The following is a 26321-nucleotide window of genomic DNA, read 5'->3' as shown; positions in this document are numbered from 1 at the left end:
TAAACCGCTGCTAGGCTTACATGAACCACTTATAAACACTCTAACACAGTGCTTACACTGTATAAACAACTTATAAACACTCTAAACAACTGTTTACCCTATATAAGTCACTTGTAAATACTCTAAACTACTGCTTACCCCTATATAAACCACTGCTACTGTATAAATAACTTATAAACACTATAAACCACTATTAAGCCTATATAAACCAGTTATAAACAATCTAAACCACTGTTAGGCTTATATAAACAACTTATAAACACTCTAAACCATTGTTTACCATATATTATACACTTATAAATCCTCTAAACCACTGCTACGATTATATAAAATACTTATGAACGCTGTAAACCACTGTTTACCCTGTATAAACCATGTATAAACACTCTAAACCACTGATAAGCCTATATAAACCACTTATAAACACTCTAAATCACTGATAGGCTTAGATAAACCACTGTTTACCTTATATAAACGAGTTGTAAACATTCTAAACCACTAATAAGCCTATATAAACTACTTATAAACACTATAAACTACTTCTTACCCTGTATAAACCATGTATAAACACTCTAAACCACTAATAAACCAATATAAACCACTTATAAACACTCTAAACCACTAATAGTCTTAGATAAACCAATGTTTACCTTATATAAACGAGTTGTAAACACTCTAAACCACTGATAAGCTTATATAAACCACTTATAAACACTATAAATTACTTCTTACCATGTATAAACCATGTATAAACACTCTAAACCACTGATAAGCCTATATAAACCACTTATAAACACTCTAAATCACTGATAGGCTTACATAAACTACTGTTTACCCTATATAAACCAGTTGTAAACACTCTAAACCACTGATAAGCCTGTATAAACCACTTATAAACACTATAAACTACTGCTTACCCTGTATAAATCACTTATAAACACTTTAAACCATTGTTAATCCTTATAAACCAATTATAAACACTTTAAACCACTGGTAAGCCTTAATAAACCACTACGTATGATTATAAACCACTACTGACGATTCTTAACCAAAGAAGCTATATAAACCACTTATAAACACCCACTTCAGTAGTGGTTTATCATAGTGAAATAGTAGTTTGACTTAAGAAATTAGTGGTTTACAGTAAAATAACAATGATTATAAAGTGAAAAACAGTAGTTTAACATGGAAAACTTTCATTCAAGTTTATAAACATGCCTTATAATTGAAAGAGAAGGGAGAGGGCTAGAAATACACACATTTCCATTGAATGGAGGCTTTGTGCAATGGAATGGTAGTTTCTACTGAAGATTTTTGCGATTTCGGAATCTAATAACGTTTTTTTGCAATAGTTGTTGTAAATGGAGGCGTTTTCCAATGCAATGAAGGGTTAGGGAGGCTTTGACATCTAAAAATGAGGTTTTCAGCAATAGAATGGAGCTTTTGGCATCTAACAATGGAGGTTTTTGGGTTTTTCATACGTACGTAGGTGGGAGGAAGAAGAAGAAGAGAGAAAAAGGTGGGTTTTGGGATTTGTATTCTAAATGTAATCATTTCAAGAAGGTGATTTGATAGGGGGAGAGAGAGAGAGAGAGAATCAAGGGCATTTTAGTCATATGCACTCTTGATTGGTGATTTACAAAACACCCCTCTTCAAATGTCATAGTCAGTAGAAACCCCTTCTATTTGGTCATTTTCCCTTATATTTATGGTGTCACCTATGAGTAGGGTTGCAACTCGAGCCGGGTTTTACCCGACCCGCATCGACCCGACCCGAAAATAGCCTGGGTTGGGTTCAAGTTTCATGGGTTTCGGGTCGAGCCGGGTTGAGCATTCAAAAGCCCTCATGAATCTCGGGTCGAGCCGGGTTTGAAGGGGCCCGACCCGACCCGACCTGAGTTACATAAGTTACAGTATGTACATTTTTTTCTATTGTTAGTTAAAAGTTAAAAGTGAAAACCCACGCACCACTGTTATTGCGTGTGAGTGTAATTTCTGCTTCTATGAGTTGAGTTGATTCTAGTGTTTTGATTCAGCATTGTTTGATTGTAATTACAACATTGTTTGATTACAGCATTGTTTGATTCAAGTGTAATGTGAGTGTAATTACATCATTGTTTGATTCAAGTGCAATGTGAGTGTAATTTCTGCTTCTATGAGTTGAATTGCCTTGCCAAACAAGAATTTTCCTTAAAAAATTGCGTCAATGTGAAAAAACCCGAACCGACCCGAGATTTATCATGGGTAGGGCCGGGTTTGGGAATCGTGGGTTTTCCGAAAAAAAACCCGACCCGACCCGACCCGACCCGAGATATTTCTCGGGTAGGGTTGGGTTCTCCAAAACCCGACCCGCTCGACCCGAGTTGCAGCCCTACCTATGAGCTTTAGTGGCTTATAAAGCCTCCCATTGGTTCGTATAGCATGTCCATAAAAAGTGACGAATGGGAGGCTTTATAAGCCACTAAAGCTCCCTGCGCTGCAGCGTAGGAACACCTTCCTCTTATTTAATATATTATTTACGGTGTCACCTAAGGGTTTATTTATGATTTTGCTTTGGCGTAGCCCGTAAAATCAAAGTTTGAGATCACTCCATGGACTAAAAGTTAATTCTCAAAATCCAAAACAAGCAGGGCCTTAAACTCAATCAGATTTGGCTTTTTAGGGGTTACCAGAATAAAATTTGAAAGAATTGTTAATCTTCAGTTTTCAATGGTTAAGATATTCTATTTGCTTTGGGGTAGCCCGGAAAATCAAAGGCTGAGATCACTCCATGGGTGGTGTGGAGGTGGGAGGGGGTTTGGTAAGAGTAGTGATACAGTAACCGAGTATAGAACAGGCAAATAAACTCTTCACACGTGGCTTTACTTGTTCATTTTTTGTTTTTCTTAAAATGACAAAACTACCCTCTCACGCCATGTGGCATGGAGGGATTAGTTCGAATAATAGAGAATCACTCCTGAGATCCTTCAGGGGAGCAAGCACGCTGTAAAACTGATATCCGCACCGCCATGTTTAGATGATGGCACTACTCACTTTATTTTATTTGCTTTTAACAGCTGATGTAAATACTCAAGACCTAATCAGAAGAGCCTAAAACAAATTAACTAAGGCAATTATCAAAATATGGTAGTGCGGATATCAGCTACGTTTGATGACCAGTATTAAAAGAAATTCCCGCATAAAATGGGTCCAGAATAAACTGGATTCGCTAAAAAAGGAAGGAAAATGTATTGGTTTTCTCTTTTTGTGCATCCACAATTAAAAAAAAAAACACCAGACAACTTAGATCTTCCCTCTCTCTGTCCTTTTCTCCTTTTCTAGAACTTCTATGCCCTAATCGAGCGAGAGTTCCTCTATCTACAACCATGATCTCCTCAAGCAAGATCAAATCTGTTGATTTTTACAGGTCAGATCTCTCATTTTCTCCTTGATTTCGCCTCCAATTTTGGAATTTTTACTCTACTCATCTTGTTACTTGTAAATGCGTGGGAAAACAAATTCTATTCGAGATTCTAGTTTTTTTTTCCTCTTTTCTGTACAATGTTATTATTTTGCTCCGGATCCGTTTCGCTTTCGAAGATTTTAATTTGAGTTTATAGATGTGGACATTATTTGGTTGAATTTGGATTTATTGCACGAAATTTTTTCGGTTGCAGCACGAGTGATTGATTTATATCGTTATGAGTTGGATCGCTTTACATGTAAGAGAAAAAGAAAAATTGAGAAAAGAAGAAGAAAGGCTCATCAGATCTGTCTGCAAAGTGGCAACTTTTGGTAGAGAAGGTTGTGATGGTCTATATATTTGAGAATTGGAAAGATATATATGTTACAGCAAAATTCAATTTTTGTTATAATCTTTATGATTTAAATATTTAAGTTGTTATATTTATTTCAATGTTATTGAAAGAAATATCGTTTTGGTGTGAATTGCATGAACCCTTACTGGATTTCGCATTTCGTGTGCATACGGACAATATTGTTTTGTCACGGTCCTGGGTGGGGGGCCAGCCTGGTTTGGACAGGTTTAAAGGGCCTAGCCTAACGCATCCCATCAGAGCATTGGTTAGGTACCTAACATTTGGGATCAGAGCACCTACGACGTCCCGTGTTCGAGTCACCTACGACGTCCCGTGTTCGAGTCACAGAAGGGGCGACCTGTGGAGAGGATTTTTTGGAAAGTGCTACCAGTTAAAAAAGCTAGAGTGAAAGCTGCCAATGTGAAGTTCCTACAGAGTGGGCCACCACGGAAGGGGCGACCTGTGAAAAGGGCTACCTGGAAAAAAGGCCAGAGTGAAGCCGGCACAGAGTGGGCTTCCAAGGATAGTTGATGCGAAAGCGTGGTGGAATATTACGGTCCTGAGTGGGGGCCTACTTAGGCATGGGACCGGGTGGGACCCAACCTAGTATGGGACATGTTTAAAGGCCCTAGCCTAATGCGCTCTGTGAGAAATGAGATTAGGGTTAGAAGAGAGGAAGAAGAAGAGGAGTAGAGATATGGAGAGTCTCCACTAGGGAGCTCCTCCTCATGTAAATGATGTATATATAGGCCCAAATAGGGCATCCAATGTACAATGATTACGATACCCCTAAGACTACAAGTAATACCTAAACTACCCTTACATGTTATTCAACACGCTCCATCAGATCTGGAGTTTTGGACCTATTGGTTGGGTACCATTTCAAAAAAAATAAAATAAAAATGAATGACATTATGCATTACATATTTGCCACAATACCGGTAGCAAAAAATATATGATTGTATATGTTGGGATAGTGTCTTGTTTCCTACACGTGGGATTTCCCATGACGTGGAGAGGGACTATTTTCTTATAGTTTTTAGGCTGGATTAGGAAATAAGAGAACATTTTTTTCGTGGGTTTCTTCTTGTGCATCCTAGTTGGGCTAAGAGGGAGAGTTAGAAAAGGTCTCCTTGTAGGCTTATCTATATCCCCCATTTTTTTTGAATGGGTAATAGTGTCTTGTTTCCTACACGTGGGATTCCCCATGACGTGGAGAGGGACTATTTTCCTGTAGTTTCTCGGCTGAATTAGGAAATAAGAGAAGATTTTTTTCGTGGGTTTCTTCTTGTGCATCCTAGTTGGACTAAGAGGGAGAGTTAGAAAAGGTCTCCTTGTAGGCTTCTTAGACTAGGGTTAGGCCTTCAGGTTTTGAAATATCAAAAAGTTTATAATACTAAAACCAACGATGAAAAGGGTTGTGGTAAGAGAGAAGAAAGGGACTTTTCCATTAGGATTTCTCTTGTGACGAGATATAATGATGAGAAATTGATTGTTGGTAGAGAAGAGAACCGAAATTGATTGTTGGTAGAGAAGAGAACTAAGTTTTGGGCTAGTCTGCTGTAATATTTTTCTATTTCTTTCCCATATTGGAAGATCATGATATCACCCGTGGATGTAGGCATCTTGAACGAATCACGTAAAACTCGGTGTGTGCATCTTGTGGTTTATTACTTTCTACTAATTTATGCCTAATCGGACCAGTTTTTTACCCTGTTAGATTTTTCTACAAAGTGTTTTCAGAGCCGCGGTTGGAGTGATCATTAGTGTCTTGGTTGGACAATAATTAGGGTGATAGTTAGAAAAGAACAATGGGGGTATATTGTTTGAGAGATTCTCATTGGAGTTGCAGCTCCACAACAAGGTATTTATTATCTGAACATTTTTTTATAATTTCAAAAAGTTATTGTATCAATCTAGGTTTTATTAAATTGATCGGTGTGTGAAAAGAGAGTTTCCTACTCGTTTATCCCGGGTTTTCTACCTTGTGTGAAATGGTGGAACTTATGGAGTGTTGTTTAGAAGTGTTTGGTGATGCAAAATATTGCTAAATTCGAGTTCTACCAAGTTCAACATCGATAGGTTTGATGGAAAGGATCGTTTCACCTTATATCATATGAGGTTGAAAGACATCCATCCTTGTTCAGCAATTTCTGGCAAAGGTGTTGAAGGGAAATGGTGAGAAGGCGGATAAGATGATGGATGCCGAGTGTGTGGACAGAGAACTGAAGAGTGTCAACACAATTTGACTATGTCTCGCGGATAACGTTATGTTTAACTTTATTGAAGAAGAATCAATGCCTAAATTATGGAAGAAGTTGGAGTGGCTCTACATGTCGAAAATCTTGGGCAAGCGAATATATTTGAAGTAACAATTGTATTGTCTAAAGATGTAAGAAGGCAAAAATCTTCTAGAAAACATGATTGTGTTAAATGGTCTTGTGGATCAACTTCACATCATGTTTTTAAATTTCCTCCAAAATCCAAAATTTCGGATTTTGGCGGGGACTGAAATTTAAAACCGAAACCGAAATTTAAAAATTTTGGCCTAAATTATAACTTATAAGTTTTACACCGAAATTTCCACCGAAAACGAAATTGCCACCGAACTTTCCACCCAAATTTCAAACCTTGCTCCACATGATTAATGAATGGTTGAAAGAAGAAGACACGACCTTTACACTTTTTACCTTGCTTCCGGATTCGTACAACAACCTAGTGATTACTTTGTTATATGGTAGGGATACAATGAAGTTAGAGGTCACAACGTGACTCTTATCTAATGAGACGAGTAATAAACCAGTTCTTGATGAGAGTCAAGAACAAGGACTCACTGTTCATGTTGGAAATCAAAGAGGAAGGTTGTCTGAAAAGAGATCGAGTAAAAGTCAAGATCCAGGGTTAGCAGAAAGGGAGTGCAATGTTCTCATTGCAAGGAATATGTCCACGTGAAGCGAAATTGTCCTCAGTAGGATGACAAAAAGGCTGATAAAGATTCATGGTGTACTTAGCTTGTAGCGGTGGGTGAGCAGGACAACTGTGATGGAGATGTACTCACCACCTCCGAAGGTACATGTACTTTATCTCACTCTGATGATTGGTTATTAGATTCCCTTTGTTCTGTTTCTGTTTGCTCTAGGCGTGATTATTTTGATAAGTTCCAACACAACAGAGAAGATAGTGTGTCATTAGGTGACAGATCCACTTGTGACATCATGAGAGTTTGGATGTGTTAAAGTACAAAAGATAAATAACGCCTTTCTCCAACAGCTTAAGCTTTTGGAGAAGTTGGTAAGTTAACTTGGTATCAGAGCCAATGGTCTCGAGTTCAAACCTTCCGGATAGCAGAAATCCACATGCGATGGTCGGCCCAAAGTGGGACCACATGTGCCTTGTGTAATGACCCGGATATTTACTGCACGGATCGCTACGGGCAACAAAACATATTTATTCCTGTAATTACACAGCGGAAGGTTAAAGTACATCCTGAATTTACAAAAATCTCAAGTATGACATATTTAAAACCTTTTTACATCTGAGGAGATTGACTAGGTTCATCATTTCTGTATTTCCTCAAGTTGCTTTCACACTTCTCATAACTAAGGTTCCTTATTAACAAATACTCCCGCATCCAAATTTTCAAATCCTGGTGGGAAAAAGTGGGTTATGAGAGCAGGTATATAGAAGCTTCGACAAGTAGCTGAAATCAATAATAAGAGATAGTTCTATAAAAATATGCAGTATTTTGTATAGAACATAATATGAATTTAAAACTAATACTAACAGGATTTTTATAGAAACAATTTAACCAGATAGTAAAACAAACCATTTAAAGCCCAATAGTTTCCAATTGTTTCTATTTCTGAAGAAGTTTCCTATAACGATCCGCCTCATCGTCGTATTGTCTGCTTTGGACTTTGCCCGCTTCCGCTTTTGGGTAAGTCGACGGCTCGGAGGTACAAACACATCACACGAGAGAGACTATCGCACATTTACCTCTTCCATTTCTCATTTTCGTTCAAACTTTTCGTACATATGAAATCCAACATTTCATTTCATTTTTCAGAATGAAACACATTTCATCATTTTGAAACAAATATGATTTGATATTTTTCAAATGTAAACAATGAATGTTCGAAGTAAAACAGATAAGAAATATCTGAATAAAACAACATATAATCATATCCCCATCACTTTCATTGAGAAAAGATACCAGTCGAGCCTAGCTATCACCTGCTTTATCAAACCTGAGAAGTAGGAATTTGAAAATGCTTGACCTTGAAGATGACAGCGATCATGGAAAAGTGATCTCCGAGCCTTTTCCTTCTTCTCCCTCTCCTCTGCCCTTTTCTTTCTCTTTCTTCCTTTTCTCTTCCTGGCTGCTCTATTTATAGGAAAACTTGAGGGGAATAGTAACATGTGAATAGTTTTTATGCATAATAACTATAATTTTTACCGGGTATTACACCACGTGTTTGCCAAGTGGCCCACACGTGCGGGGGAGTGTTAAAGTATAAAAGATAAATAACTCCTTTCTCCAACAGCTTAAGCTTTTGGAGAAGTTGGTAAGTTAACAGGATGGTTAAAATAAATTTTTTTTTATTGAGTGGTGCACACTTTGACTGGTGTGACATATCTCCCAAAGGTGCTCAGGACTCTAATTTCAATTGGCTAGTTGGATTCCATGGGTTGTAACACCACAACTGAAGGTGGAGCCATCAAAATCACATGTGTCCGATGAAAGGTGAGAAGTGCTGAGTTTGTATCATCTGGTTGCAGATAAAATGACGGGTGTTCCTATGGTCTCGATGGTTGGTTGGAAACGGTGCTCGATGGCAAGTCTCATGTTGATAGTTCCACGGTGCAGACGACAGTGAGATGATGGTGGTACCTACAATGGGAAGATGGATCGAGATCCCACTCCAAGGATAACAGGGTGAGTCAAATGGCTAGTAGCTACACACATGCATTGGCCATGTTGTTTGGGTCGGGAGGACCGGGTTAACTAAGTGGTGAGTGGTGTGTAGTTGGCGCTTCAAAAGGCCAATGGTAGTAGACGGAGATGGCGGACCAGTGACAACATCAATGGAATATCTTCAAGTGGCTAGGAAACAAGCCAGGGTGGAGATTATTCGGATAGTGTCTTGTTTCCTACACATGTGGGATTCTCCATGATGCGGAGAGGGACTATTTTCTTTTAGTTTCCAAGTTGGTTTAGGAAATAAGAAGAGAGTTTCATCATGGTTGCCTCTTGTCCATCCTAGTTGTACTAGGAGGGAGAGTTAGGTTAGGTCTCTTTGTAGGCTTCTTAGTTAGACTAGGTTAGGTCTTTTGATTTTAGGTTTTGAAACACCAAAAAGTATATAATACTAAAACCAACGATCAAAAGAGTTGGGTGAGAGTGAAGAAAGGGACTTTTCCATTGTTATTTTACTTGTGGCGTGATATAATGATGAGGAATTAAGTGTTTCTTTTTTATATTGTGTACGATCTTGGTTGAGAAGAGAGGGGATTGAAAGGGTTACGGTTTCTGGATTTTTGGTTAATTTGTTGTAATCATTGTTTATTTCTTTCTCATAGTTGAAGATTGTGATATCACCGGTGGCTGTTGGCATCTCGGCCGAACCATGTAAAACCCGGTATGTGCATCTTATGGTTTATAACTTTCTACTAATTTGTGCGTGATCGGATTGGTTTTCAGCCACCCGGATTTTTCTACACACAACATGGTGTAGGAAGATCAAAGACCCTTCATGAAAATGTCAGCTATTTGGCTGTTAGATCAAACGAAACGGACAATGATTTCTCCATTAGCAACGAATCGCTGACAAAGTGCTAGTACACCTCTATGTTTGGTATACACATGCAAAATAGGTTTAGCAGCCATGTGAGAGGTGCTAACATTATCACAATGTAGAATACAAGGGAGAGAAACTCTCACTTGTAAGTCCCAAAGTAGATATGACATGAGAATATCCGAGACTGTGAAGCCAAGGCTTTGTATATAGCTTCACCAGATGATCTAGCAACTAGAGACTGTTTCTTGGACCCTAGAAGAGAAGATTAGGCACAAGATACACAATAACTTGCGATGGACCACCAACTATTCGGAGAATCAGCTAGTCAACATCAGATTACGCATGCATAAGACACAAGGGTCGAGAAGCTAGTGTGAGACCCAAACTGAGACTGACAATGAGGTACTGTAAGATGCGCTTAATAACTTGCTCGTGTACTGTTCTAGGAGCGTGCATGGAGTGACAAACCTGATTCATGGCATAATTGATACTAGGATGAGAAAGTGAGGTAGTGCAAGGTGCCGACAATGCTGTGATATTCACGAGGATCGTGTAGAAGAGTGCCTTTCTAAAGCAACATCTTCGTGCCACTCAGAACTGGAGTCTAACAGTGCTTAGTACCAAGCATGTTTGTTCTTTGTAGGAGATCGCATGTGTATTGTTTTGCATTAGTACAAGTGATAAAGTGGTGTGGTTTGCTTCTGCACCATATCATTTTGGTGTGAATTGCATAAACCCTAAGGGCTTGTTTGGATCGCTGGTTTGGGAATCAAGAATCGGAATGTGATTCACTTTACTCTATTTCACCTGTTTGGTTTCACGCTTGGTAACGGAATGGGGAGTTTGGGCGGAAAAAAACCCTGCATATCTAGCGGCATTCGATACCCACCAATGATGATTCCTTTAAGCTTCTAACAGTAAGAACTTCTCAAAGATGCAAAAGTTCATCTCAAGCCGACATAAGTCAATTGGCTTTGTCCGCTCTAAGATAAACAAAACCCTCAAACAATAACAGAATGCAAAGATAGCAATCTTCCAAACAATACCTAGTTTTTCTATGATTTGTGGACACAGACACGGAGTGTCAGACACGGCGAACCCCCAAAATTTAGAAACGGGGACACGGCTAAAATAGAAAGTATAATATGATACAACAACAAATATTAGATTAAAAAAACCTAAAAAGAGTTTATAATAAAAGATAATAATAAAAGAGATAAACACAATATGCATTATAAAACAAAGCGTCACACTTGACACGGCACGAAAACATTTCCACACACCCACATTAAAGTCTAACACTTATAGCAATACATTGAAAAGTGCCCAAAGGAGTGTTGACATAGGTGGACACGCGTGTTGTGTCGGACACGGCTGGACATGTGTGTGGCACGGCTGGACATGTGTGTCAGCAATAAATTTGAAGTGTCGGCTAAATAATAGAAGCTTTTTCACTATAAATCTATAGATCTGCGTATATCATAGCATTCAAATCCGTCAAAACAAAAATTCCAGAATATTTGGCCCATGTTGAAATCAATGAGATGCATTCGAGTTTGAAACAGTGGGACTTCATAGATCATAGGGGCAGGAGTGGATTAGGGTTTGGTTGGATGAAGAAGATGATGTTAATGCCATTCCCTTATGAATTCCAATGTTTACCCAAACAATAAAATAAAAAATGCCATTCCGTTTTAAGGGGGAATTGGAATAGGATTTGAATGTAATGGCTATACATATTCCTGATTCCAGCAATCCAAACGCACCCTAACTGGATTTTGCATTTTGTGTTCGTAGGAATGACATTAGGCATTACATAATTATCGTAATACCGATAGCAAAAAAAACATACGTTCATATTGTCACAATGTTTGCTTCTGCTCCATATCGTTTTGTTGTGAATTGCATAAACCCTAACTGGATTTGACATTTTGTGTGCATATGAATGGCATTAGGCATTACATAATTACCGTAATGCCCACAACAATTGAGATCTACCAGCTCCTTCATTGCAAGCTCATTACCAAGGCAAAGAATCAACTAAGAGGGGAGGTGAGAGTTATTATCACCTTTGAAGATGATATTATCAGCATAGAGGAGGAGAACAATGGTAGCATTGGACAAAGGGAGCACATCTATAAACGTGCCAGTTGCACTCTGTTGAACCCAATATGTAATAGGAAGCCACCGAATCTTTGGAACCAAGCTCAGAGCTTGGCAAAGCCATAGATGGCCTTATTCAGTCTGCATGTGTGTGTGTGTGTGTGTGTGTGTTGGATATGATTGTCCTTTCCAACAGACCAAGTTTTTCCACCATAGTAAGTATGTCCGACGATCGTATCCTCTGATGAGCCAAATCTGGATGCATGGTTTTAAATTTCCCAAAATGATAGAAATGTTTCCATTTCCATCCCCACTGAAACGAAATCTGCATGAATTCCTTCCACATCATTATTTCCTCGAAATTTTGACTGAAATTTGACTAAAATTCTCGAAATTTGATTGAAATTACTGAAATTCGACCAAAATGGTCGGACCTACAAAAAAAGGAAAGATGCTATGATTTACATTTCATTTCATTTCATTAATGTAAAGAATGATATTTGGTAGGCAACGTCATTGAACTGCACAACAAAGTAACCGTATCTTATGCGTGGGATGTCAGATTGGCATGGGACCAATAATACCTTGTAACTCTATGCGGTATTGACATAGAGTTGGGGTCCTTAGAGAGGAGACTGGTCATTGTAGTTTCTTATACTTCATTATATTGTACTTCTTTATTACTGTCCCAAACATGTGCGATAATGCATGTCACTAGGTGTTCATGTGATTAAGCCATTATGGAGGACTTTCTTGCTTGTGTGATGGTTTCTAAGTATGTATTTGTGCTTATTCTAGTATTTCTCTAAGTTGAATCTTAAAATTTCATCGTTTGCATATGTTTCCATGCATTTTTTGTAATTTTACAAGATTTCCACTGAAACCGAACTATTTCCGTTTCCGCGACAACTGAAACCGAAACTGAAACCGTAATTTAAAACCTTGTCTGGATGTCAAAATCAATTTCAACAATCTTCAATCTTTACAACCTTGGGTGGAACGAACGGCATCGTGTTTGCTTATGCAACACCATTCGCGTCATTTGACATTAACTAAAGCTTTTATAGACTTATGTCGAACTACTCATCATGATGTTCTCAGGGCCGGCGGGGGTCTGTGACGCGAACGAGGCGGAGGCTAGAGCAGTATTATTCAGGCTTCGTTGGTTCTTTAATCATAACTTGGGGCCCCAAATTGTGGAAGGTGATTCAACCAATGTCATTGCCTGGGCGGCAAATCAATGTCCTGGTCCTTGGCGGCTCGCAAATGTGATTGATGAGATACGGGACCTCATGGGCATCATACATCCGTCGTTGACACATCGAAGGTGTTCAGCTAATATGGTGGCTGATATTTTGGCGAAGGAGGGAGTGGGCTTATCGGTTTCGAATGTTGTATTTAATGCTTCCTGGAGCGGGACTCCAGTGATCCATTGTATTACACAGGGACATCTTGTCCCTTCTATATGTAATCATCTTATATGGTAATAAATAAACTGTTATCTTTTAAAAAAAAATGTCGAACTACTCATCTTTTCTAGATGTGTTGAATAAAGATTGTTGCCATCTTTATCCCTGTGTAACATGTATGAGCTTACTATCGACATAAGCGGCTTTGTATGAGGATAATGGGTTTGGTCCACTGCTCTAATTCCGTCCGTGTTCTCCATGAAATGCATTAGCAATGAATGTTCTGGCACCTATTTCGCTGCTCATTAGTCACTTACACTAAATAAATGGATGGAGATGGATTATACATTTCACGTGACAAAACCTGGTTGATTATACATTTCATGTGACAAAGCCTTTAGTGTCGTTATTGGTTTAAAAGATGATTGCATGGATTATAACTATGTTCCTTCCAGTGCATATTAACCTAAACTTTATGTTTTCAACGGCAGAAAAATTCCTAGAGATTTGACAGAGGCATCATTATCGGGTGCATGGTTATCCATTGTAGCAGCACTCTCTATGATGTTCCTATTCGGAATGGTAAAGCTTGCTTACACCTATTCTTCTCAAGTTCTTCATAGTGGTTTTATGTAGCACACTGCGTTTTTCAATGCTGTAAGTGCATGCTTACATTCAAATATTTATTGATGCCATCCAAAAAATATTTATTGATAAATTGGGTTTTATTATGGAAAGATAAATCACCTGTTAGCTTTTCTACTTTTTTTTTCTCTTCATCATCTTTCATAGTTTTATCTGCTCTGTTAAATTGCTTTCATTTTTTTTTTGAAAATGGAAAATTGCTTTCATTTTTCAGATCACCATGCTTCATAATTGTTGATCCTTCAGATTATGGATTTGTTATTTGTACTCTTTCCAGTTAAATGCTTTATATTTTATGTGAATGATGAAGTTACTTTTGTTTTCCAGGAACTAAATGATTATTTGACTGTAAGCACAACAACATCTGTTGTTGTTGATAGGAGTTTGGATGGGGAATTCTTACGTATTGATTTTAATCTAAGGTATAGCCATATGAAACTGATGTTATGAGATGCTTGTTTAGCTAGTTTCTCCAGAGTGTGATCTTTGAGGTTATGTCATATCTTATTGCTTTTCGTGTGTGACATGCTGTTGATGCATGTTTAATTTGTGTTTTCTTACGTAGTTTAAATTTTACATTCTAGTTACTTCATCATGCCTATAGGCCCTGCCTATATATATATATATATATATATATATATATATATATATATATATATATATATATATATATATAGAGAGGAAAGTGAAGCTACACCGCCGGTGTAGCTAACTTAGCTACACCGCCGGCTTAAAATACAATGGGCCCACATTGTTTTGGTGATCCAAAACATTCATTTGATAGGCCCTCACATTGATAGGGGTGCCCCAAAAATCAGCTAGGTAGGATCATCCCAACCCTACGATTTGTGGAGGCAAAAATGAACGTGTAAAAACCTTCACAAATCTGTCCATTTTTGCCTCCACAGTTTGAAGGGTTGGGATGATCCTACCTAGCTGATTTTTTGGGCACACCCTATCAATGTAAGGGCCTATCAAATGAATGGTTTGGATCACCAAAACAATGTGGGCCCATTGTATTTTAAGCCGGCGGTGTAGCTTCACTTTCCTCATATATATATATGAGAAAACTGTTTCTACACACAAGTGTAGATAAGTTATCTACACATTAGCTTAAAATACAGTGGGGGCCCACATTGTTTGGGTGATCCAAAGCATTCATTTGATGGGCCCTCACATAGATAGGGTGTGCCCAAAAAATCAGCTTCATAGGATCATCCTAACTTTTCGAACCGTGGAGGAAAAAAATGGACAGATTTGTAAAGGGTTATACACGTCCATTTTACCTCCACAAATCTTAGGGTTGGGATGATCCTATGAAGCTGATTTTTTGTGGACACCCTATCTATGTGAGGGCCAATCAAATGAATGGTTTGGATCACCCAAACAATATGCCCTCCACTGTATTTTAAGCTAGTGTGTAGATAACTTATCTATACTTTTGTAACGACCCGATTTTCGACGAGTCGCTACGAGCAAAAGAAAGCAAAAATCATGTAACTATTTTTTTTTTTATACAAGCATCAACCACGATAGAATCTTATTACAACTGAAAGATGTCTTATCATAACAAAGTATTGATAGACATGGTAAATGACGCAAGGCGTCAAAATGTAAAAACTCAGGAACAAACTCTCTGATCACACAGTCCCTTATCCCATGGTTCCTTCATTTGCAAATGCTCCGCCATCTAATGCCTCAACCCCTGTGGTGGAGGAATCAACGTCAGAGCAGGGTCATCCAGAGACCGAGCAAAGTAAAAGAGACAATAATAACAGTGCATACAATATAATCCACATCCTCAATAATGTCTAGAAACAATATAATAAAGATTACAATGCCCATGGCAATATAAATAAAAGGAATGACAATAATTTCAATGTATGCTATGCATGCAATAATTATGAGACAGCACATTCCCCAGGTACATCCGGCTTTTCCCCCATTTATTTTTCTGTCAGTTCTTTTCTGACTTTTTCATTTTATTTTATTTTTTTTTCTGCCGGTGTCCTTGCCGCACGGCTACCCACTACCCCTGTCTGAAGGTAGTGACGTTATGGACTTGGATTACGGTCTCGCATTTGCCGAGCCGGGGATACTATCCCTCGGGGATACTTTCCCTTTTTGGTTGGTTTGCCAACGAAAGGCAGTACACGCTTCTCGCGTTGGCCTTTGGACCTTAGGTCCCAGGATGATTCCACCACACCCTTAAGTTCCCCTTCACTTTCCCCATGTATGCAACATGTATGCAATTACTTACCTTTGCCTTTCTTCCTGCATTCATTTCAATTCATTTGATTCCAGGCAAGCGAGTATAAATTCACTAAGCAGGTATTTATCAGGCAATTTATAAGCAGAGCTACATTGCATAGACAATTATATTGAATACCATTACAAGACAAGGTCTAGCTGTCACCTGCCTTTTTAATTTCTGAGTGAAGATAGTAACCGAAAAGTCCCAACAAGAATAGGAATGATTAACCTGTAAATAATTCTAAGTTTTATCAAATTCATGTCCTTTCTGTCCAGTATGCACTATTTATGTGGGCCCCGCATATTACTATGCATGTGGGCCTCGCATGTTACTATTCATGTGGGCCCCGCATGTTACTTCATGTGGGCCCCGCATGTTACTATTCATGTGGGCCACCATTCTTTGGCTACTATGCTCAGCAGTTCGCCTTTTTTTCGCCTTTCTTTCCTTACAGTTTACTTTACGGTTACTATGCGAGCATTTCACCGTTCAAATATGATGATAAAGTTTGCATAATCGATAGCGAGTTATCGCCTCATATGCAAGCTTTATCCATAGGTGGTAGAACCAACCATATCACCGATATTTCACTGTTTAAATAAATAACTATTGACCTTCGCCTTTCTTTCTTTACAGTTTACTTTACGGTTACTATGCGAGCATTTCACCGTTCAAATATGATGCTAAAGTTTGCATAATCGATAGCGAGTTATCGCCTCATATGCAAGCTTTATCCATAGGTGGTAGAACCAACCATATCACCGATATTTCACTGTGTAAATAAATAACTATTGACAGACTTACCTTCTCCTCTCTCAGATTTCCTTTTCCTTCTCCTCTCTCAGATTTCCTTTTCCTTCTTCTCTCTGATTTCCTTTTCCTTCTTCTCTCTCAGATTTCCTTTTTCTTCTTCTTCTCTTCCTCTCTCTTTCTCTTTTTTTTTTTTCTCGTCTGCGAGCCTCTATTTATAGCCTTAACCTGAATTATTATATTATTATTTTATTTATTATTTTATTTGCATGAATAGTAACTTGAATTATTATATTATTAGTTTATTTGCTTGAATAGTAACTTGAATTATTGTGTGGGACTTACTTGTTGTGGGACCTACTGTTGGTAGGACCCGCTGATGTGGGACCCGCTTGTGTGGGACCTACTTGTGTGGGGCCCGCTGATGTGGGACCTACTGATGGTGGGACCCGTTTGTAAATAGTACTCGGTGGGTCCTACTGTGAATAATACTTTTAAATAGTGTATCTCAATAGTGAACTTGCATAGTATTTCTGCATAGTAATCTCGCATAGTGACTATTGTGAATAGTGACTATTGGAAATTTTTAACATATATATATATCTATTCCGTTTTTGTTGACATCTGGGGCGGTGGCTTAGTGGTAGGAAGCCGTTCAATCTTAGCTTAGACTTGGGTTCGAATCGTGTACGCCCCATTATGCCAGATGTCCTCATGCCCGATTAACTTGGGAAAAATGAGTAATGGCCGATGATTACCCACCTATGAGGCCATTTTTATATTTATATATATATATATATATATATATCTATTTTACCGGTTCTTACATTCTACCCCCCTTAAAAAAAATTTCGTCCCCGAAATTCCTCTCTATCACTAAGTAACTAAAGGCGTACCTCCAAATAATTCTGGAAAATTTTTCTGTATATCGGATTCTCGCTCCCAAGTAGTCTCATCGACGCCATGGTGACGCCAAAGTACTCTGACAAGGGGAATCGACTTGTTCCGCAAAACTCTGTCCTTGCGCTCCAGAATGCGCACAGGTCCTTCCGAAAAGGACCAATCACCCTGAAGCTCCACCTCGTCCTCTTCTAGCACGTGAGAAGGGTCGGGATGATATAGACGAAGCATGGATACATGAAATACATTATGCATCTGATCAAGGTTTGGAGGTAATTCCAACTCATAAGCTCGAGATCCAATTTGCTTAGAGATGCGATAAGGCCCGATGTAACGAGGGCTCAACTTACCTTTCCTGCCGAACCGCATAACTGCTTTGAAAGGCGAGATTTTAACAAAAACCATATCTCCTTCAGCGAACTCGAGCTCTCTACGCCGCTGATCGGCATAGCTCTTCTGCCTACTCTGAGCTGCCTTTAACCTTTCCCTGATCAAGGTTACTTTCTCAGAAGTTTCTTCCACCAATTTCGGCCCAAGCAACTGTCTTTCACCAACTTCAACCCAACACAATGGTGATCTACAAGCACGACCATAAAGAGCCTCGAAGGGAGCCATCTGAATACTTTGCTGATAACTGTTATTATAAGCAAATTCGACTAGGGGCAAATGACGCTCCCAGTCTCCCCCAAAATCGAGAATACAGGCTCTCAATAGGTCCTCCACAATCTGGTTAACCCTCTCGGTCTGACCATCCGTTTGAGGATGATAGGCAGTGCTAAAATTTAGCTTTGACCCCAAAGCTTCATGCAACCCATGCCAAAACCTAGAAGTGAATCTGGTGTCCCTGTCAGATACTATAGAAGCAGGTACCCCATGCAATCTGATAATTTGCGCCACATATACCTCCGCCAACTTGCTCATAGTCCAAGTCTTTTTCATGGCGATAAAATGTGCAGATTTGGTGAGACGATCAACAATCACCCAGATGCTATCACAACCATTCTTGGTTTTGGGCAAACCCATGATGAAGTCCATAGAAATACTATCCCACTTCCATATGGGTATCTCCAAAGGCTTTAGAGTGCCTCCAGGTTTCTGATGCTCAATCTTTATTTTCTGACAAGTCAAGCATTTCGAAACATAGCAAGCCACTTCTCTTTTCATTCCGCTCCACCAGAAATTTCTTTTCAAATCATGATACATCTTGGTGCTACCTGGGTGAATGGTGTAGCGAGATTTATGGGCCTCATCCAAGATACTCCTTCTAAGATCTTCTTTAGCTGGCACACATATCCTGCCTTTAAAGTACAAGAAACCGTCTGCCCCAATTGAAAAGTCTGGTCTGGAATCTACTTCTTTCTTCAACTTGATCAACTCTGCATCATCTGCTTGAGCCGCCTTTATCGACTCCAAAAAGTCTGACTGAACTCGAAAATTTGCTAAGACTGATTTTTCACCCACTTTGCAAATGTCCAGAGTCAAATCTCTAAACTGCTCAAGAAGTTTCCACTCTTCTATCAGCAAGCATGCAATTTTAGCACATCCTTGCCTACTGAGAGCATCGGCAACCACATTGGCTTTACCTGGATGGTAGCTCAATGCAAACTCGTAGTCTTTTAAGAACTCAAGCCACCTCCTCTGGCGCATATTTAATTCTTTCTGATCAAACAGGTATTTGAGACTTTTGTGGTCCGTAAAAACCTCAAACTTCACACCATACAAATAATGACGCCAGATCCTGAGCGCAAAAACCACAGCTGCCAATTCTAAGTCATGGATGGGGTAATTCACTTCATGCCGCTTCAACTGCCGTGAGCCATATGCAATCACCTTTCCATCCTGCATAAGTACACAACCTAACCCCTTTATGGAAGCATCGCTATAAATAACAAAATCCACTCCTTCAGAAGGGAGGACAAGAACAGGCGACGAAGTCAACCTCTTCTTTAATTCCTGGAAACTGAGCTCACACTCCTCCGCCCAAATAAACTTGACATTCTTTCTAGTCAACTTGGTCAGAGGACCAGCCAATGCCGAAAATCCCTCAACAAATTTTCGGTAATAACCAGCTAGCCCCAAGAAACTCCTGACCTCAGTTGCGTTAGAAGGCTGTTTCCAACGCAACACCGCCTCTACTTTAACTGGATCAACTGAGATGCCCTCCTTAGAGACCACGTGACCTAGGAATGTCACGCTCTCTAACCAAAACTCGCATTTTGAAAACTTGGCAAATAAATGATTCTGCCTCAAAGTTTCAAGTGCTCTCCTTAGATGCTCTGCATGATCTTCCTTGGACTTAGAATAAATGAGAATATCATCAATAAATACCACAATGAACTGATCTAAGAAGGGTTTGAAGATCCTGTTCATTACATCCATAAAGATAGCTGGAGCATTCGTCAGGCCAAAAGGCATTACCACGAATTCAAAATGACCGTATCGGGTCCTAAAAGCTGTCTTGGATATGTCCTCATCTCTGACACGAAGCTGATGATACCCTGATCTGAGGTCAATCTTAGAAAAGTGACAAGCTCCCTGCAACTGGTCAAAAAGATCGTCGATCCTAGGCAAAGGATAACGATTTTTGACAGTAACCTTATTCAGTTGCCGATAATCGATGCATAAACGGAGGCTGCCATCCTTCTTTTTAACAAGTAGAACAGGAGCACCCCACGGCGAATAACTTGGCCTGATGAATCCTTTCTCAAGCAACTCAGACAACTGTTCCTTCAATTCCTTCAACTCGGCAGGGGCCATCCGATAAGGTGCTTTGGAAATGGGTAAGGTTCCTGGCTCGAGAGCAATGGTGAAGTCGATCTCCCTGTGGGGAGGCAACTCCGTGAGATCCTCTGGAAAAACATCAAGGAATTCACTTACCACGGGAATATCAGCTGCTGATAACCCTACACCATCATCCTCTTTCTTCACATACGCCAAGAAACCTTCACATCCCCTACTTAACATTTTCTGGGCCCTTAATGCAGCAATAATTTTGATTTTGCCAGGGCGCTTCACACCCTTAAATAAGAATTCTTCCTCTCCGGGTATTCTGAACACCACCACCTTATGGAAACAATCCACACTGGCGTGGTAAGACGCCAACCAGTTCATGCCTAAGATGACCTTGAAGTCATTCATATTCAGCAATACAAGGTCTCCCAAAAGCTCCCGGTCCCTAATTTTAATTTTGCAACCCTTACATACCAAGTCAGTAATTACCACATCACCTACTGGTGTGACCACTCTCAACGGATGTAGTAAGGGTACAGGAGATAAAGCTACTTCTCGAACAAAATCAGGCGATATAAATGATAATGTAGAGCCAGAATCAAATAAGACATGAACAGATATACCATTAACGTGAAGCTGTCCTTCGATAACTGCATCGGATGCTTCAGCGTCGCGCTGACTCAAGGCAAAGACCCGATTGATAGGAGCTTGGGGTGCATTTCTTCCTTGAACTGGTATGAGCTTTGGGTTTCCCCTCCACTGATTTTGCTGCTGCGGCTGGAATGGAGGTCTAGGAAGAGCCTGCTGCTGCTGCTGATATGGCTGTCCGGTATACTGCTGACGCTTCTTTTTAGGGCAATCCCTCTGCTTATGGTTGGGATCCCCACAATTGAAACAGACATTTATTGATTTCCAACACTGGCCTGAATGGAATTTTCCGCAAAGAGAGCACAAGGTCTTGGATTGCGATCCACCATCCGTCCTCTGCTTTTTGGGTGGAGGTCCCTGATTCCTGCTAACAATAGATTGAGATCTAGCTGCCTGTACTGACTTCTCACAGTCTTCTGCCACCTTGGCCTTCTCACAGGCTTCTGCCAAGGTCCTAGAACCAAGGTTAACGATACTCGCCTTAATGGAAGGGCGAAGACCGCTAACAAATTTCCGAACCCGATCTGCCTCTGTTGCTGCATATCCAGGTGCAAAACGAGACAGCTCTCTGAACTTGGCTCCATACTGAGCCACAGTCAAAGCCCCCTGCTTTAGTTCTGCGAACTGCCCCGCCAATTGATCTCTTATGCGCTCCGGAAAGAACTGCTCATTGAAGCGAGACTTGAACTGTCCCCAAGTCCCTGACAAGACTGCGGGATAGTTCTGAATCATAGTCCGCCACCAGACACCCGCTTCTCCCTTCAGTAAGAAGGAAGCAAAACGCATCTTCTGAATACTTGAGCACTCCATTACTGTAAAGATCCCCTCTATCTCTGTAATCCAATGATCTGCCGCTAAGGGATCACCTGAACCAGTAAACTCAGATGGATGGTAGTCTCGGAACTGACGATGCATCTGAGAGGCATCCTCACGAGGTCTCGACTCCTGACGATTCCCGAGATTGGCTGCGATGGCCTGAAGGGCGGTCTGATTAGCTATCTGATTCTGTTTAAGAATTTCTGCAAGCATTTGCAGACTATCCTGATTTTGAGGTTGAACTGGGCCATGCGTAACGAGCTGAGATGGTTCATGTCCATCATTAGTAGGGACATTCGCCTGGTTAGCAGCTCCCCTCCTCTGATACATCTGCTAATAGAAGACTTTGTTGTCATTAATTGAGTAGGTATTAAAATTTACTATTGTGTCTTCCCTTTAAGGGTATAAAATCAGAGTGCATATATTTTGGTCGACAAGTCTTAATTGTCTACCCCAATCCTATAATCTACCCACTCTCACGAAGTCCAGGTATTTCACAAAAACCCAGAGCTCTGATACCACAACTGTAACGACCCGATTTCCGACGAGTCGCTACGAGCAAAAGAAAGCAAAAATCATGTAACTATTTTTTTTTTTTTACAAGCATCAACCACGATAGAATCTTATTACAACTGAAAGATGTCTTATCATAACAAAGTATTGATAGACATGGTAAATGACGCAAGGCGTCAAAATGTAAAAACTCAGGAACAAACTCTCTGATCACACAGTCCCTTATCCCATGGTTCCTTCATTTGCAAATGCTCCGCCATCTAATGCCTCAACCCCTGTGGTGGAGGAATCAACGTCAGAGCAGGGTCATCCAGAGACCGAGCAAAGTAAAAGAGACAATAATAACAGTGCATACAATATAATCCACATCCTCAATAATGTCTAGAAACAATATAATAAAGATTACAATGCCCATGGCAATATAAATAAAAGGAATGACAATAATTTCAATGTATGCTATGCATGCAATAATTATGAGACAGCACATTCCCCAGGTACATCCGGCTTTTCCCCCATTTATTTTTCTGTCAGTTCTTTTCTGACTTTTTCATTTTTTTTTTTTTTTTCTGCCGGTGTCCTTGCCGCACGGCTACCCACTACCCCTGTCTGAAGGTAGTGACGTTATGGACTTGGATTACGGTCTCGCATTTGCCGAGCCGGGGATACTATCCCTCGGGGATACTTTCCCTTTTTGGTTGGTTTGCCAACGAAAGGCAGTACACGCTTCTCGCGTTGGCCTTTGGACCTTAGGTCCCAGGATGATTCCACCACACCCTTAAGTTCCCCTTCACTTTCCCCATGTATGCAACATGTATGCAATTACTTACCTTTGCCTTTCTTCCTGCATTCATTTCAATTCATTTGATTCCAGGCAAGCGAGTATAAATTCACTAAGCAGGTATTTATCAGGCAATTTATAAGCAGAGCTACATTGCATAGACAATTATATTGAATACCATTACAAGACAAGGTCTAGCTGTCACCTGCCTTTTTAATTTCTGAGTGAAGATAGTAACCGAAAAGTCCCAACAAGAATAGGAATGATTAACCTGTAAATAATTCTAAGTTTTATCAAATTCATGTCCTTTCTGTCCAGTATGCACTATTTATGTGGGCCCCGCATATTACTATGCATGTGGGCCTCGCATGTTACTATTCATGTGGGCCCCGCATGTTACTTCATGTGGGCCCCGCATGTTACTATTCATGTGGGCCACCATTCTTTGGCTACTATGCTCAGCAGTTCGCCTTTTTTTCGCCTTTCTTTCCTTACAGTTTACTTTACGGTTACTATGCGAGCATTTCACCGTTCAAATATGATGATAAAGTTTGCATAATCGATAGCGAGTTATCGCCTCATATGCAAGCTTTATCCATAGGTGGTAGAACCAACCATATCACCGATATTTCACTGTTTAAATAAATAACTATTGACCTTCGCCTTTCTTTCTTTACAGTTTACTTTACGGTTACTATGCGAGCATTTCACCGTTCAAATATGATGCTAAAGTTTGCATAATCGATAGCGAGTTATCGCCTCATATGCAAGCTTTATCCATAGGTGGTAGAACCAACCATATCACCGATATTTCACTGTGTAAATAAATAACTATTGACAGACTTACCTTCTCCTCTCTCAGATTTTCTTTTCCTTCTCCTCTCTCAGATTTCCTTTTCCTTCTTCTCTCTGATTTCCTTTTCCTTCTTCTCTCTCAGATTTCCTTTTTCTTTTTCTTCTTCTTCTCTTCCTCTCTCTTTCTCTTTTTTTTTTCTCGTCTGCGAGCCTCTATTTATAGCCTTAACCTGAATTATTATATTATTATTTTATTTATTATTTTATTTGCATGAATAGTAACTTGAATTATTATATTATTAGTTTATTTGCTTGAATAGTAACTTGAATTATTGTGTGGGACTTACTTGTTGTGGGACCTACTGTTGGTAGGACCCGCTGATGTGGGACCCGCTTGTGTGGGACCTACTTGTGTGGGGCCCGCTGATGTGGGACCTACTGATGGTGGGACCCGTTTGTAAATAGTACTCGGTGGGTCCTACTGTGAATAATACTTTTAAATAGTGTATCTCAATAGTGAACTTGCATAGTATTTCTGCATAGTAATCTCGCATAGTGACTATTGTGAATAGTGACTATTGGAAATTTTTAACATATATATATATCTATTCCGTTTTTGTTGACATCTGGGGCGGTGGCTTAGTGGTAGGAAGCCGTTCAATCTTAGCTTAGACTTGGGTTCGAATCGTGTACGCCCCATTATACCAGATGTCCTCATGCCCGATTAACTTGGGGAAAATGAGTAATGGCCGATGATTACCCACCTATGAGGCCATTTTTATATTTATATATATATATATATATATCTATTTTACCGGTTCTTACAACTTTTGTGTAGAAACCGTTCTCTCTCTCTCTCTCTATATATATATATATATATATATCTATCAGGCCTAGTTTGGAGGTCGCTGCTTACCTAAGTTACAAATTCCGTTCCGTTCCGCCGGAATTCCGGTTCTGGTCTGAAATTTGGAACGGAACGACCATATATTCCGTTCCGTTCCGGATTCTGGTCCATTATGGTCGTTCTGGCTGGAATTCTGTAGGAATTCAGAATTCCGGACGAAACAGGTGGAATGCCATGTGTAGTTCGGAATTCCCCATTGCTTGTATTTTTTTCATCTCCTCTTGTTACCTCTTCTTGGTTCTCCTTTTTTCTTCCTTTTTTCTTTTAGGTATTTACATGTAAAGTCATTTAAGTAAAACAAGGTAATACCCCCCATTTGGCTCTATTAAAAATAGTTTTAAGACCCAAATATAAAAGGATAAAAAGTCAGCTTTCTAGTTCTAGTACAATATTCGAAAAAATGGGTTGGGTCAAAATCATAACTTCCAAACAATGGGGTATTTTTCTAATTTTAAAATTTCATAAATTCAATTATGTCCAAACATTATTAAATCCCTAAAGTCCGATAAAAATCTCATAATTTGGTCTCTAAAAAATTTTCATCTTGTCAGGCACTAGCCAACACACTTAAGATTTTGCTTTATGTAAATGTTGGATCTTTTACATATTTTGTTCATTTAATCGTTTCTTATATTTTTCTAATAATTTCTTATTTTTAGGATTTACTTTCATACTTTTAACTCTTAAAAAAAAATTTCCCTTGTCGTAGTGGAACGAAAAGTTTTGAACGAAATGCCGAACGAAATGGACGAAACACCGAAACATTCCATTCCGGTCACCAAAACGTTCCGTTCCGGTCACCAAAACAAAACGGCGTACAAAACGGAATTTATAACTTAGGCTTACTAAAGATTGATATATATCCAATGCTTTCAATAGAATCTGTTGGAACTTTATCCCCAAATCAAGAGAAGTGATAACATTCAGTGCGGAATGGACCAAATTGGTAGTTTGACTCTCAGCTTTAAAGTCCTTTGGCTACTTAATACATGCAGTGAATTTTTTTAATGAAGGGAAAGGTCTTTTTTTTGCGTGGTGGGGGCGCCGGGGGAGGGGGGGTGGGGGTGGGGGTGGTGCGTAGTTCTTACACCTTTGACTCGTAAAAAGTATGGAAGTTGGCACATGTGCGTTGATAGCAGGGATATTAATAATATCACTGTTAATAATATCTCTATTCTCATGTTGTATCTATTGCTTTTATGTTCTGTTTATGGGCTCCAGCCCTTATATTAATATAATCACCATTAAAAATAATAATATCACTGTTAAATATTGACTTTTAATACCTTAACTAGACAACATGTTATATATTTTTGCTGGATCACCTGTGTTTTCAAAGACTGAATTAAAAAATGAGTATCATCAGATATGGAGTAGACTGGGGGCTGAATGATAGATGACTTTAAAAACTAAATAGGGCTTATATGACATATTAGTGATGCCATTTGGATATTCGAATGCTTGTAGCACTTATGAGA

At 39.4% G+C, this 26321-nt stretch overlaps 1 protein-coding gene and 1 long non-coding RNA gene across 2 annotated transcripts in view; one reads left to right on the top strand and one right to left on the bottom strand.

Annotated features, from left to right (window-relative positions):
- Window positions 1-3193: 3193 nt before the first annotated feature.
- The window catches only part of LOC143855229 (protein disulfide isomerase-like 5-4), a 49568-nt gene continuing 26440 nt past the window's right edge, over window positions 3194-26321 (top strand). The window contains exons 1-3 of the mRNA XM_077365463.1: window positions 3194-3406; window positions 13599-13689; window positions 14080-14174. Of these exons, the coding sequence (XP_077221578.1) occupies window positions 3366-3406; window positions 13599-13689; window positions 14080-14174 (227 nt within the window). The 5' untranslated portion in view covers window positions 3194-3365. The remainder of the gene's footprint in view (window positions 3407-13598; window positions 13690-14079; window positions 14175-26321) is intronic.
- On the bottom strand, window positions 15254-16913 carry LOC143855082 (uncharacterized). Its single transcript, XR_013237685.1, has 2 exons — window positions 16811-16913; window positions 15254-16234 (listed from the first exon to the last, which is right to left on the bottom strand). It is a non-coding gene; the product is annotated as an uncharacterized LOC143855082 (long non-coding RNA).

Source organism: Tasmannia lanceolata, unplaced genomic scaffold (assembly GCF_043159265.1).
Source record: "Tasmannia lanceolata isolate RefF3 unplaced genomic scaffold, GAP_Taslan_0.1 ptg000020l, whole genome shotgun sequence".
NCBI classification, from domain to species: Eukaryota; Viridiplantae; Streptophyta; class Magnoliopsida; order Canellales; family Winteraceae; genus Tasmannia; species Tasmannia lanceolata.
Note: the sequence above shows the minus strand (reverse complement) of the source record. Positions and strands in the feature narration are given on the sequence as shown.